Source organism: Staurois parvus, unplaced genomic scaffold (genome assembly GCF_062004578.1).
Source record: "Staurois parvus isolate SC_StPar_1 unplaced genomic scaffold, SC_StPar_1.0 ptg000224l, whole genome shotgun sequence".
Classification (NCBI taxonomy): Eukaryota; Metazoa; Chordata; class Amphibia; order Anura; family Ranidae; genus Staurois; species Staurois parvus.
In genome coordinates, this window is record NW_028318020.1 from 1640285 (window position 1) to 1654177 (window position 13893).

Genomic DNA, 13893 nt, shown 5'->3' on the forward strand with positions numbered 1-13893 from the left:
TTTCTTTATTCATGGACCTTAGTCAGAGAGTGAGGAAACAACCTGAACTGTCTTTTATAGGAGGGACAGTGATGAGGGGATTATAGGACGAGGGTCCCCACCCCCTCTATCACTCATCGCCATCTTCCCAACACAAGAAGTACTGCACTTCCTTATTTAGTCCATGATTTAGTCATGAAGAACAGCGGGGCTGAGCCCCACCAGAGGTCAGAGAGTGAGGATGGGGGGGGGAACAACCAAGATGAAGACTGGACTGATCCTGAAGACCACCATCATTGGGGTATTGGCTCCTCCCTCATTATCACTTTCTGTTTAAGGGTCCAAAGTTGGAGGATGTTATCACATTATTATCACCATGTAAAAGTCTGTGCTCCAATCACATCATCCGATATAAAATGTCCAGCTGGGAGGAAATGGGGGGAACAAAAGAGAATCCATATTATGTGTATATATAGCAGTGGGGGAGGGGGGAGAGCAGAAGTCAGGACTATGGAATGTACAACATAGAGTATATAGTGCAGGGGTCAGGAGTATGTAATGTACAACATAGAGTATATAGTGCAGGGGTCAGGAGTATGTAATGTACAACATAGAGTATATAGTGCAGGGGTCAGGAGTATGTAATGTACAACAGAGTATATAGTGCAGGGGTCAGGAGTATGTAATGTACAACATAGAGTATATAGTGCAGGGGTCAGGAGTATGGAATGTACAACAGAGTATATAGTGCAGGGGTCAGGAGTATGTAATGTACAATATAGAGTATATGGTGCAGGGGTCAGGAGTATGTAATGTACAACATAGAGTATATAGTGCAGGGGCCAGGAGTATGTAATGTACAACAGAGTATATAGTGCAGGGTCCAGGAGTATGTAATGTACAATATAGAGTATATGGTGCAGGGGTCAGGAGTATGTAATGTACAATACAGAGTAGATAGTGCAGGGGTCAGGAGTATGTAATGTACAACATAGAGTATACAGTGCAGAGATCAGCAATATGTAATGTACAACAGAGTATATAGTGCAGGGTCCAGGAGTATGTAATGTACAATATTGTGAGGGGAGTGACTTTGGGTGGGGGGCACAGCCTCCTTTGGAGTGGTGGGTAGACCCCTGCTGCAGCTCCCCATATCCCTCTTATGTGTAAATCACCCTGTGCCTGTTAGGGGTACAGGGTGGAATGTCCTAGTATTGTGTAGACATGTATAGGTGGGGTGTGGGGGTTGTTCATTGTTTACTGCCATGTGGTTTCTCCATTGTTCTATTGTGTCTTCCTTGCCAGCAAACTATTATGGGATGTATGTGTTCATGTATTGTCTATTGCCACATGGTGTATCCCATTGTTCTATTGTGTGTGTATTGTCTACTGCCACATGGTGTATCCCATTGTTCTATTGTGTGTGTATTGTCTACTGCCACTGGGAGTATCCCATTGTTCTATTGTGTGTGTATTGTCTACTGCCACTGGGAGTATCCCATTGTTCTATTGTGTGTGTATTGTCTACTGCCACTGGGAGTATCCCATTGTTCTATTGTGTGTGTATTGTCTACTGCCACTGGGAGTATCTCATTGTTCTATTGTGTGTGTATTGTCTACTGCCACATGGTGTATCTCATTGTTCTATGGTATGTCTTGGTTTGGTGGGGGGTGTTTCCAGCAGCCCTTCCCCCTGATGGGATGGCCTGCTGATGTGTTTCCTGTTACTGGTTGTATTTCCCCACCCTGTGTATATCTTGTGTTTGTGTTAAAATAAAGCAGTCTCACTTCCTGTCTTAAGAAGAGTCTGGTGCTGTCTATTTCCTGTATGGTCAGCGGTGGTGTCCGTGGATAATGTTCGGACAGGGAAGCGAGAGTCTAACAAAAATATCTAGTGCATTCGGGGTCCGGTTCCGTTACAAATATAAATTATACAGTGTATATAAAGCGTAAATGTGAGCGCAATATTAAAAGTGGAAAAAAAGCAGCCAGCATATAAAGGTAAAACCTCAACACCTTAAAATGATAAATAGAAATAAATATGCAGCGCTAAAAACATATATCTTATAAAGGTAAGGGGGGCGCATGCGCGACCAGGACAGGTGATGGCCATGTTCCCCTGAGGCTCCCTGCTTCCCTGGCCTTAGCGACTCACCCATGGCGCAGCATCGGCCTCCGAGCGTCCCTGGGTGAGTCACCTCAGCTCTGCACCCGGCCCCCACGATAAGGGAAGAGACAATGGGGAAGATCGGGCGCTGGAAGCCCTTCTCCCTGCCGAGTGACCCGCGGCCATCCCCGCGGCCATCCCCGCTGCAGTGGTTCCTCACCAGGCCGCAATCCCCGGCCTCTATTACAGCTGAGACCCGGAGAACGAGCTCCGGGCCCCCAGTGGTGGCCGGAGGTACTGCAGCCACCAGCTCTACAGTGCAGCCAGCATCCCCTGCATCCCCACGGTCTCCTAACCCCCAGATGAAGGATCCCGAGCCCCTGACACTGGTAGGGGGGGCAATAGAACACCATTCGTTGAGCCATCCTTCCACTGTTCCTTTCACTCCTCACTCCTCATCTTCTCTCACGGTGTTTGCGTTGGAGGAAAAACGTCAAGTTTTTTTACGCAACATTACCGCCTCTATATCCACCGAAGTGGGCAAATTGGCTTTGGATCTTCGAGGGGAAATAGCTCAGATCGGTGAGCGTGCGGATCAATTGGAGAACAAATTTGATGAATTGGTGCAATACGTCCATGTCTTAGAAGAAGATAACGCGTATCTGAAACACACCATGTCACAAATCCAGCTCCAACAAGAAGATTTGGAAAACCGGGAACGTCGGCAGAACATCCGTATTCGCGGTATATCTGAATCTATTGCCGATTCCCAACTCCGCCGACATCTCTTATCCTTTTTCATCGCAACCGCCCCCATGGTCCCAGAAGCAGATTGGCGCATGGACAGGGCCCACCGATCACTAGGCTCTAGACCTGCTGATGGTACCAGACCTTGTGACGCCATCGTCCGTTTTCATTTTTTTGAAAGCAAAGAAGCCTTGCTAGCCTCCGTACGCAACAAGCCTTCCTTGGAATTTAAAGGGGACAAGCTCCAGCTCTTTTGTGATCTTTCTCCGATCACCCTGGCCAAACGGCGGGCACTGAAACCAATCACCACGCACCTTCAACACCACTGTGTCCCTTATCGCTGGGGATTTCCCTTCAAGCTGGTTGTCTCCAAAGACACTTCCCAAGTTATTCTATGTGATCTCCAAGAGGCGGACTCCTTTCTGAAGCAATTGGGACTACCTCCTCTACCAGAAGACGCCTCCTCATCACCGCCTACTCCATCTCGCCCTTCTGTTACTCCCAAAAAGATTTGGACACCAGTTTGTAGGGGTCGGAAGCATTTTTCACGTACTCCACAATGTCCTTGTCCTCATTCCAGAGATGAGCCTACCTGATGCTCTTCTAGAGTGTTCTCCTGCGGATACTTCGGGGTTGTCCTTTATTCCCTCCCTTCTTCCCTTCCCTACCCCCCCCTTTTTTTTTTCCCCTGGCTGAGCCCTTGCTGGGTGCTTTCATTTGCTCTGATTTTCTGGTTTGACGACTGTTATGTTCGGTTGTCGTGTTGCCCCCGATCCCGTCCAGCCACTGGCCTGGACGACTTGGGTATAGTTGTTTTTCCCAAGTGTATATCCTCACGGATATCTATGTCTTTTATTGTTATGTTTCCGGTTTATCTATTAATGTCATTTGTTTTTTGTTTAGTTTCATCGATGGTTTTCCATTTACCTTTCCTGCTGGTACACATGCTATATCTATTGTTATTTTGTGATGGCTTTGCAACTTATGTCATATAATGTCAAAGGCCTTAATTCTGTTCAGAAGCAGTGGATGGCTTTGAAGGAATTCCAATCTTCAGGAGCAGACATTATTTTTGTCCAGGAGACCCATTTTAAATCAACAGGCTCCTTTCGTTTTGCCTCAAGGTTTTTTTCCCAATCCTACTCGGCCTTTGACCCATCTGGGAAGGCTGGAGTGGCAATTTTGATTCGGATACATTGCTCCCTTCGGGTCGTTTCCTCCAGGGTCGACCACCATGGTCGCTTCATTATTTTAGAATGTACACTCGGTGATCCTCCTCTTATCTTGATGAACTTATATGCCCCGAATTCAGGTCAGTTACAGTTTCTGACACAAACACTCACCAAATTAGGTTCCTTCCTTACTCCACACATGATTATAGGGGGTGATTTTAACTTAATCCTCTCACCACATAAAGATAGGAAGGCTCTTTTTGAGTCTACTCCCTCGAAGCGGCAATGTTCCTCTTCAAAATCTTTTCGTAAGCTGATCAGGGAAAATCGTCTCTTTGATGCATGGCGGATCCGGCACCCCCTTCACAAACAATTCACCTTTTACTCCACTCCTCATCGTAGTTATTCACGCCTAGATCACTTTTTTATTTCAGCTCCTCTGCTCCCCCTTCTGGTTTCCTCTGATATCAACCGTATCACATGGTCTGATCATGCCTCCTTGACCTTAAATCTCCTTTTCCCTACTGTTAGGCCTAAGGTGGGTCATTGGCGCCTTAATGAAACCTTTTTAACCATGGAACATCTCCGTGCTGAGCTTTCACAGGGACTTGACATGTATTTCTGCCACAATGTAGGCTCTGTACCATCCAACTCAACCGTATGGGAAGCCCACAAGGCGGTATTTCGAGGTCTGTGTATCTCCATGGGCTCTCGCCTGAAGAAATCCTCAGAGTGCCAGGACTACCTTAGTCCGCCAGTTAACTTTGGCTGAACGTAGACTTCTTGCAAAACTGTCTATTTCTGGGCTGCGTAAAGTGACCTCTCTCCGTGACCGAATCAAGGCTCTTAATGCCTGTAAGTCCACTAAATCTCTTCTCTGGGTCAAGCAGAAGTTCTATGAATTTTCCAACAAACCTCACCGCATGCTCGTTATTAGACTCAAAGCCCAAACTCCCTCTACACTGCCGGACCATCTCATCCAACCGAATGGGGACCCTACTTATGACCCCCATGTAATGGTCTCCCTTTTTGGCTCCTATTACGAGTCCCTTTACAACTGTTTGACCCCAGATCTCCATCCTCCCCTCACAGAGACTTCTTTCGATAGGTTTTTTAATCCTCTACTATTGCCGAAGCTATCGCCCTCTGACATCTCGGCCCTTAATGCTGACATTTCCTCTGAGGAACTATTTGATACCATACTCTTACTACAAGACTTTCATTGGTATCCTGGCTCCACATCTTCTCTCTCTCTATAAGGATTTTTTCAAGGGTATTACTCCCCAGGTTGACTTTTCCCGTGCATACATTTCCGTAATTCCCAAACCGGACAAAGATCACTCTATTTTAGATAATTACCATCCTATTGCCCTACTTAATTCCGATTACAAGATTTTTTCTAAAATCCTAGCCAAGCTCATACACAGAGACCAAGTAGGCTTTGTTCCTGCCAGACATGCAGCGGACAATACTAGGAGATCCATCAACCTGGTTGACTTGGTTAATCGGTCTGCTACGCCCACCATTTTATTGAGCTTAGATGCCCAAAAAGCTTTCGACCGCCTCAGCTGGCCTTATATGTTTATGGTCTTGGAGAAGTTTGGCTTCCGTGGCCCCTTCGTGGCAGCTTTAGAAGCTCTTTATTCTTATCCTTCCTCACAGGTCAGATTGGCCTCCTCTCTCTCCCCTCCTTTCCAGATGTCGAATGGTACGCGACAGGGATGCCCACTCTCCCCTCTATTGTTTATCCTCTGCTTGGAACCTTTGGCTATTGCAATTCGGTCTCACCCCGACATACAAGGGATATTATCCCATGGCCATGAATACAAACTATCTCTATTTGCGGATGATATCCTCCTTACACTCTCGAATCCCCAAATCTCTCTTCCAGTACTGCAAAACATTTTATGTCAGTTTGGGACTCTCTCGGGTTACAAGGTTAATACTTCCAAAACTGAAGCACTTCCACTCCATATCCCACCAGCTGTTCTCACGTCTCTCCAGGAATCCTTCCCTTATCGATGGTGCACTCATTCTCTAAAATACTTGGGTACTAGTCTCACTTCTACGATTCTATATATGACGCCAATTTCCCCCCCTTATTTACAGCTATTTCTCGCTCCTTGAAATTTTGGGATACCCTTCCCATATCCTTCCTAGGACGCATCAATGTCATAAAAATGACTGTACTGCCCTAACTTCTGTACTTATTTGTGACCCTCCCCATTCCTGTTCCTATGTCCAGACTACACTCCCCCCAGAAATCCCTTCTACATTTCATCTGGCATAATAAGCGACATAGAATTGCACGTAGTGTACTACTCTCTCTGCACTCTAGGGGAGGCCTAGGGGCACCGGATATCGTGACCTATTACTATGCTACTCATCTCCGCTTCCTCGCATCGTGGTCTTATAACCCTCCCAACCTGTGGACTGAGATCCTCTGGTCGACCTCGGCGGTGGACCTTGTCCCTATCTGTCATTTTTTCCTTGGCCCCATGCAATTCTCCATGAGTATCTGGCAGAAATGTAAGACTAGGTTTGCACTGACATCGGATTGCTCCGCACTGACTAATGTCCTCTTCAACCCCAGCCTTCCAGACAGTTTGGCCGTGTCCCGGGTGCTCCCTTGGGTCACAGGTAACCTCTTCCAACTACGTCATTTAGTACACCCCGTGACTCGGAGGCTGCAACCATTCACTTACCTGCAGAAAAAGGATCTACCTTCCCAACACTTGTATATCTATCTCCAGATGTGCCACTTTTTCTCTACCATGTCCCCCACATTGACTCTTGGGAAACCCACTCCCTTTGAGCGTCTGTGCATACAGGGTCCACATCAAAGGGGCTCGATTTCTAATACAAATAAACTTCTTATGGATGCCTCCCCCCTCTCTGACACTCACCACTACATGCGCAAGTGGTCCCAGTTTTTACAATGTGACATCGATCTGATGCAGTGGAGGAAAATTTGGGAAAACTCATGTAAATCTTCTGTCTGTGTGGTTTATAAGGAAAATACATACAAAATGATGATGCTGTGGTACAAAACTCCTGATGTAATCCATGCCTTTAATGCGAATGCTTCTTCCGCTTGCTGGCGTTGCGGGAAAGACCTTGGCTCTCTCTTCCACATTTTTTGGACGTGTGGATCCATCGTTCCCTTTTGGGAAGAGGTTTTGTCCTTTTTACAATTGCTATTGCATACCTCCCTTCCCTTTGAACCTCTGTACTTTTTATTGAGTCTGCCATTCCCAGGTCTTCCCAAAATGGCCAGGAAACTCGCCACACATATCCTGACAGCGGCTAGAAGAAGCATTCCTATGTGTTGGCTATCCTCTATACCTCCTTCGATGCCAACTCTGTTTAAAATTATTGCTGATGTGAGACAGATGGAGTACCTGACAGCTCCACACGCCTGTTCGATTGCTGTGTTCGAGGCAGTGTGGCACCCATGGGATAATTTCACTTCCTCCCACCTTTCTCTAAATGTACGGTTTTGATGGCCTCCTCACTGTTGCTATGTGACACTATGTCTGTATGTATATATATATACACAGTGGGGCAAAAAAGTATTTAGTCACCACCAATTGTGCAAGTTCTCCCACTTACAAAGATTAGAGAGGCCTGTAATTGGCATCATAGGGAGACCTCAACTATGAGAGACAAAATGAGAAAACAAATCCAGACAATCACATTGGATGATTTAGAAAAAATGTATTTGCAAATTATGGTGGAAAATAAGTATTTGGTGAATATGAAAAGTTCATCTCAATCCTTTGTTATATATCCTTTGTTGGCAATGACAGAGGTCAAACGTTTCCTGTAAGTCTTCACAAGGTTGGCACACACTGTTGCTGGAATGTTGGCCCATCCTCCATGCAGATCTCCTCTAGAGCAGTGATGTTTTGGGGCTGTCGCTGGGCAACACGGACTTTCAACTCCCTCCAAAGGTTTTCTATGGGGTTGAGATCTGGAGACTGGCTAGGCCACTCCAGGACCTTGAAATGCTTCTTACGAAGCCACTCCTTCGTTGCCCGGGCGGTATGTTTGGGATCATTGTCATGTTGGAAGACCCAGCCACGTTTCATCTTCAATGCCCTTGCTGATGGAAGGAGGTTTGCACTCCTTATTTTCCACCATAATTTGTAAATAAATTCTTTCCAGATCAGCCAATGTGATTGTCTGGATTTGTTTTCTCATTTTGTCTCTCATAGTTGAGGTCTCCCTATGATGCCAATTACAGGCCTCTCTCATCTTTGTAAGTGGGAGAACTTGTACAATTGGTGGCTGACTAAGTACTTTTTTGCCCCACTGTATATATATATGTGTGTGAAAACTAATAAAAATTGTTAATACAAAAATAAAAAATAAAGGTAAGTATAACCGTATATTATAAGTGGGCGCTGATATGAGCGCAAAAGTAGTGCAGTGGAAATACGTCTATGAATTACGTAACAGTAATAACATGACAGTCCTAGTGAGTCCAATCACAAAATAATGATGTCCATCATGCAAGGTGATCCGTGCTTCGTGACCATCAATACTGGTGCCAAGATCTGGTGAGGTGATGCACTTACCAGAAGTACATATAATATGCGCATTATATGTAAATCCTTATGATGGGGTCATCGGATCTGGTCCGAGGCTACGGGGTCATCAGGCTCAGCAGTGAACAGTCAAGATGATAACTCACACTCAGGGGTCTCACTCCGCTCACAGACTCATCAGGCAGCTCTAAGCATTGACTCCACACTCCTAAATGGCTCCACCTTGTGAGGCTCGCAATAATCAAGCCAAGATGTACTTTGCACCATTTTGCGCTCATATCAGCGCCCACTTACAGCTGCAAGAAAAAGTATGTGAACCCCTTGGGATTACGTGGAGTTTTGCATGAATTGGGCATAAAATGTCTGAATGTCATCTAAGTCACAACAATAGAAGAACACAGTCTGCTGAACATAATACTACACAAACATTAGATGTTGCCATGGTTTAATTGCACATAACATGTAAACATTCACAGTGCAGGGAGGAAAAAGTGTGTGAACCTTTGGACTTAATAACTGGTTGACCCTCCTTTGGCAGCAATAACCTCAACCAAACGTTTCCTGTAGTTGCAGATCAGACCTGCACAACGATCTGGAGTCATTTTGAACCACTCCTCTTCACAAAACTGTTTCAGTGTCGCAATATTCTTGGGATGTCTGGTGTGAATCGCTCTCTTAAGGTCATGCCACAGCATTTCAATGGTGTTGAGGTCAGGACTCTGACTGGGCCACTCCAGAAGGCGTATTCTGTGCTGTTGCAGCCATTGTTTTGTTGAATGACTTGTATGCTTTGGGTCATTGTCCTGTTGCATCACCCATCCTCTGCGGAGCTTCAGTTGGCGGACAGATGGTCATACGTTTTCCTGCAAAATGTCTTGATAAACTCTGGAATTCATTTTCCCATCAATGACAACAATCCGTCCAGCCCTAAGGCAGCAAAGCAGCCCCAAACCATGATGCTCCCTCCGCCATGTTTCACAGTGAGGATGAGGTTTTGATGTTGGTGTGCTGTGCCTTTTTTTCTCCACACATAGTGTTGTGTGTTCTTCCCAAACAACTCAATCTTGGTTTCATCTGTCCACAGTATATTTTGCCAGTAGTGCTGTGGAACATCCAGGTGCTCTTTTGCAAACTTCAAACGTGCTGCAATATTCTTTTTGGACAGCAATGGCTTCCTCCGTGGTGTCCTCCCATGTACTCCATTCTTGTTTAATGTTTTCCTTATTGTAGATGTGTCAACAAAAATGTTAGCATGTGCCAGAGATTTCTGTAGGTCTTTAGCTGACACTCTGGGATTCTTCTTTACCTCATGCAGCATTCTGCGCTGTGCTCTTGCAGTCATTTTTACAGGACGACCACGCCTAGGGAGAGTAGCAACAGTGCTAAACTTTCTCCATTTGTAGACAGTCTGTCTTACCGTGGACACATGAACATCAAGGCTTTTGGAGATACTTTTGTAACCCTTTCCAGCTTCATGCAAGTCAACAATTCTTGATCGTAGGTCTTCTGAGAGCTCTTTTCTGCGAGGCATGGTTCACATCAGACAGTGCTTCTTGAAACCAGTAAACCCAAAACAGGTGTGTGTTTTTTAAGGGCAGGACAGCTGTCAGCAACACATCCAATATCATCACACTGATTGGAGTCAAGGTTGGCTCACTCCTGGCTCCAATTAGCTCTGGGAGAAGTCATTAAGCTAGGGCCTCACATACGTTTTCCTCCCTGCACTGTGAATGTTTACATATTATGTGCAATTAAACCATGGCAACATCTAATGTTTGTGTAGTATTATGTTCAGCAGACTGTGTTCTTCTATTGTTGTGACTTAGATGACGTTCAGAGCACATTTTATGCCCAATTCATGCAAAACTCCATGTAATCCCAAGGGGTTCACATACTTTTTCTTTCAACTGTATGGTTATACTTACCTTTATGAGATATATGTTTTTAGCGCTGCATATTTTTTTCTATAAATTATACAATGTAAGGGTCAGGACACATAATATTGGTATTCAGTAATCAGTGGAAGATTAAATGTTTACTGTAGACAAGTTGCAGAGATCCCACACCGCTGCCTCCCATCTCCTGAGACTGCACTCAGTGACTTGGGTCTGAGACACTACAGACATATCCCTCCACCCGGCACAGCCAGCAGATAACAGAGAAGGTCCCCTGGAGGAGTCAGGCACAAGGCAGGAGACCCCAGTCACATGTCCTGGGTGCCTACATTATGCAATGCTTAGAGTAAAAATCAACATTTTGCTGCCAGCTGAACCCCAGAACCTCCATAAATCCAGTCTAGAGACATAAATTGTGTCTGCAGCACAGAGAAGGAAGATTATCCGAGAGAAATCCAGGAATACAGGACGGGGAACACAGCTCAGGAAAGTGACCAGGGGATTACAGGCTGATATCACCCAGTCCCCGCCCTACTCTGGACCAATCAGTGAGCAGTATGGGTGGAGGAATGGATTTAGTGTTCATGACCCACCTGTGCTGATCTCTGTAGGAGTGTCCTCCTCTATAAATGTCCCCGTTATTCCATCCTCCTCCATAGACTGCTGATCATCCCTCACATACGCCTCTTCTTCTTCTGCTTTAACCTCAACTTTTATATCTATCAGATCTTCAACCTAAACCAACGGAAGAAAAGAAAATAACATCTGTAAGACATAAGCATTAATATTGTTACATCACATAAAAAATCCACACATTGTCTCTATGAACCCATGCTCTAGATGCTCCATCCCACCAACCTTGTAACAATGAGGGATGGTGTGATCTTCCTGTGTGGAATCTCGGGAATACAGGGGACGGGGACATCTCTCTGGTGGGTTCCTGGTATTAGGTGGCTCCATCATCTCCTTGTGTCCTTCTGAAAACTCCTCCATCACTCCATACTCCTCATCCTCCTCTTTATACTCTTCTTTAACATCAATATTATCATCCCCGAGGATTCCACTCTGAAAGATATAATAAAACATTCATTGTAACAAACATGCTGTGTATAAATCACAACTACCAATAATTGTCATCATCTACCTGATGATGGTGAGGGATGGTGTGACCTTCCTGTGTGGAATCCCGGGAATACAGAGGACGGGGACATCTCTCTGGTGGGTTCCCATGACTGGATCCATCTGTAGGAAACACACACACTGACTGAATCCATTGTTTCTATGTGTTTATCAGATGATGGGGGATCTAGGTGGATCCTCCGTACTGCTCTCTCCTTTACAATAAAGTCTCCTCTTACCCGGTGATGTGAGGGGCGGCTGATTGTCCATCATGACGTCCTTGTAGAGATCCTTGTGTCCTTCTAAATACTCCCACTCCTCCATGGAGAAATAGACAGTGACACCCTGACACCTTATAGGAACCTGACACACACAATGATACAGTCACCATCCAGACACATCCCTTGTCTGTTACTGGAGAATGTCCCAGAATTCCCGGCACCGCTCACCTCTCCTGTCAGCAGCTCAGTGATCTCTCTGGTGACTTCTAGAATCTTCTTCTTCTTTCTCTCTTCTATCAGGGAGGGAGGTGGAGGCAATGTGATGTCATATGATCTCCAGACTTCACAGGAGGAAAACTCTACATCTGAACACAAATAGTCACATCAAATGATATTCCCAGAATCCTCCTCACCTCTCTATTCAGGTCTCCATTTATTATAGCCCCACTTGACTCTGGATGGAGGGACATTGGGAGGAGGAGCTGTGAGGTCAGTGTGATGTCATAGGATTCTCTGACTCTGGATGGAGGGACATTGGGAGGAGGAGCTGTGAGGTCAGTGTGATGTCATAGGACATATAGACTCTGGATGGAGGGACATTTGGATGGGGAGATTTGAGGGGTCCTCTGTATGAGGCTCCCATACAAACCAAATCATAGTTCCTGGGTGCGTCCTACCTCTCCTAAACTGAAGAGTGACCTTTGACCTTTACCATCCAGAAATCTATCCGGAATCTGTGGAAGTAAGCTGTCATGTGATCAGGTGACGTGTGGAGGAACGGAGTGTAAATAGCAGACAATTGTCTCCAGAGCCCCTAATGGTGGGGATGGATTTGGAGGCGTGCTGGTGCCAAGTTTCCTCCCCCCAGGGTCACTGCAGGTGTGGAGAAAAGCTGTGTAAGAGGATATGGAGGAGAGATGAGGAGGAGATCCAGGAATCAGGAGAAAGGTCAGGGCAGGCAACAGACAAGTATGAAGACAAGGCGGTTGGCCGCACAAGCAGTGATGTAGGGGATAAAATCCTTTATTGGAATCCTTTACACACAATGTAGTAACACATGACAGCTCCAGGACAGGACAGAGGAACAGAAGACGCGTCACACCAATACAGGCTTAGTCATTACTGATTTTTATTTGTCCAGAACAGCTTTAAATAACATGTAACAGCTGATAAGGATTTGTCTGGAATCCGGGATAACAAAGTATACAACAACATGACATCATTAATATCATGACACATAAAGTGACAACAATCCCTGTAATATATGTGGTTCCTCGGACAGGTCACAGATATATGAAATGGAAACCAGCATGATAAGGAAGGATGAGTGACACCTTTTATTTGTTCAGTCCAAGCAGGGAGGTGGAGTCACTCACAATATAATGAGACAATGAATGAAACAATCCTACATAGACATGATAACATCCCACTCAGCACTCAGCCCTGGAGGGAGGTGTCTGCAAATGACAAATCCAAATCCTTCTGTTTGTATAGAACACAAAAGCCTGTATTGGTGTGACGCGTCTTCTGTTCCTCTGCTCTGTCCTGGAGCTGTCATGTGTTACTACATTGTGTGTAAAGGATTCCAATAAAGGATTTTATCTCCTACATCACTGCTTGTGCAGCCAACCGCCTTGTCTTCATACTGCCCCTGTGACCACGGATCAGGCCGGCACCTACGTGTCTGTGGAGGGGTCATACACATTCCGCACTCACTACAGACGTCTTTTTGTTTTTCCTGTAAGTCAGCTTTGGGAACAAAATATATTATCATCAACTCCTCCCCCTGAAGGGGTTCATCTACGTATTACCTCCTCTGCCGCCAGATCCAGGAACCTCTCCTCTCTGCTTCCTCATTCATGGAACTTCCTGCCCGTACCTGACATCACTTCCTGTCTGTACCTGACATCACTTCCTGTCTGTATTACATAGAGACTTCCTGTCTGGGTAGAAGTGAGATCCTCACCTTGTGGAGCTCAGATAGGTCCAAAACCCCTCCGCTGAGCAGTCATATATTTCTGTCCCCCTTGGTGGGAGTGGAGGTGACCCCTCTATAAGGATCTACAGTCCATACACACCCAGCACAAGGCCGGGGTCACACTA

At 45.7% G+C, this 13893-nt stretch overlaps 1 protein-coding gene across 1 annotated transcript; it reads right to left on the reverse strand.

The window, feature by feature from the left end:
- Nucleotides 1–11032: 11032 nt before the first annotated feature.
- Nucleotides 11033–13495, reverse strand: LOC149460624 (uncharacterized). Its single transcript, XM_089679449.1, has 3 exons — nucleotides 13400–13495; nucleotides 11309–11515; nucleotides 11033–11185 (listed from the first exon to the last, which is right to left on the reverse strand). The coding sequence occupies exons 1-3, from the start codon at nucleotides 13493–13495 to the stop codon at nucleotides 11033–11035; spliced, it is 456 nt and encodes a 151-aa protein (XP_089535575.1).
- Between the last annotated feature and the right edge of the window lie 398 nt (nucleotides 13496–13893).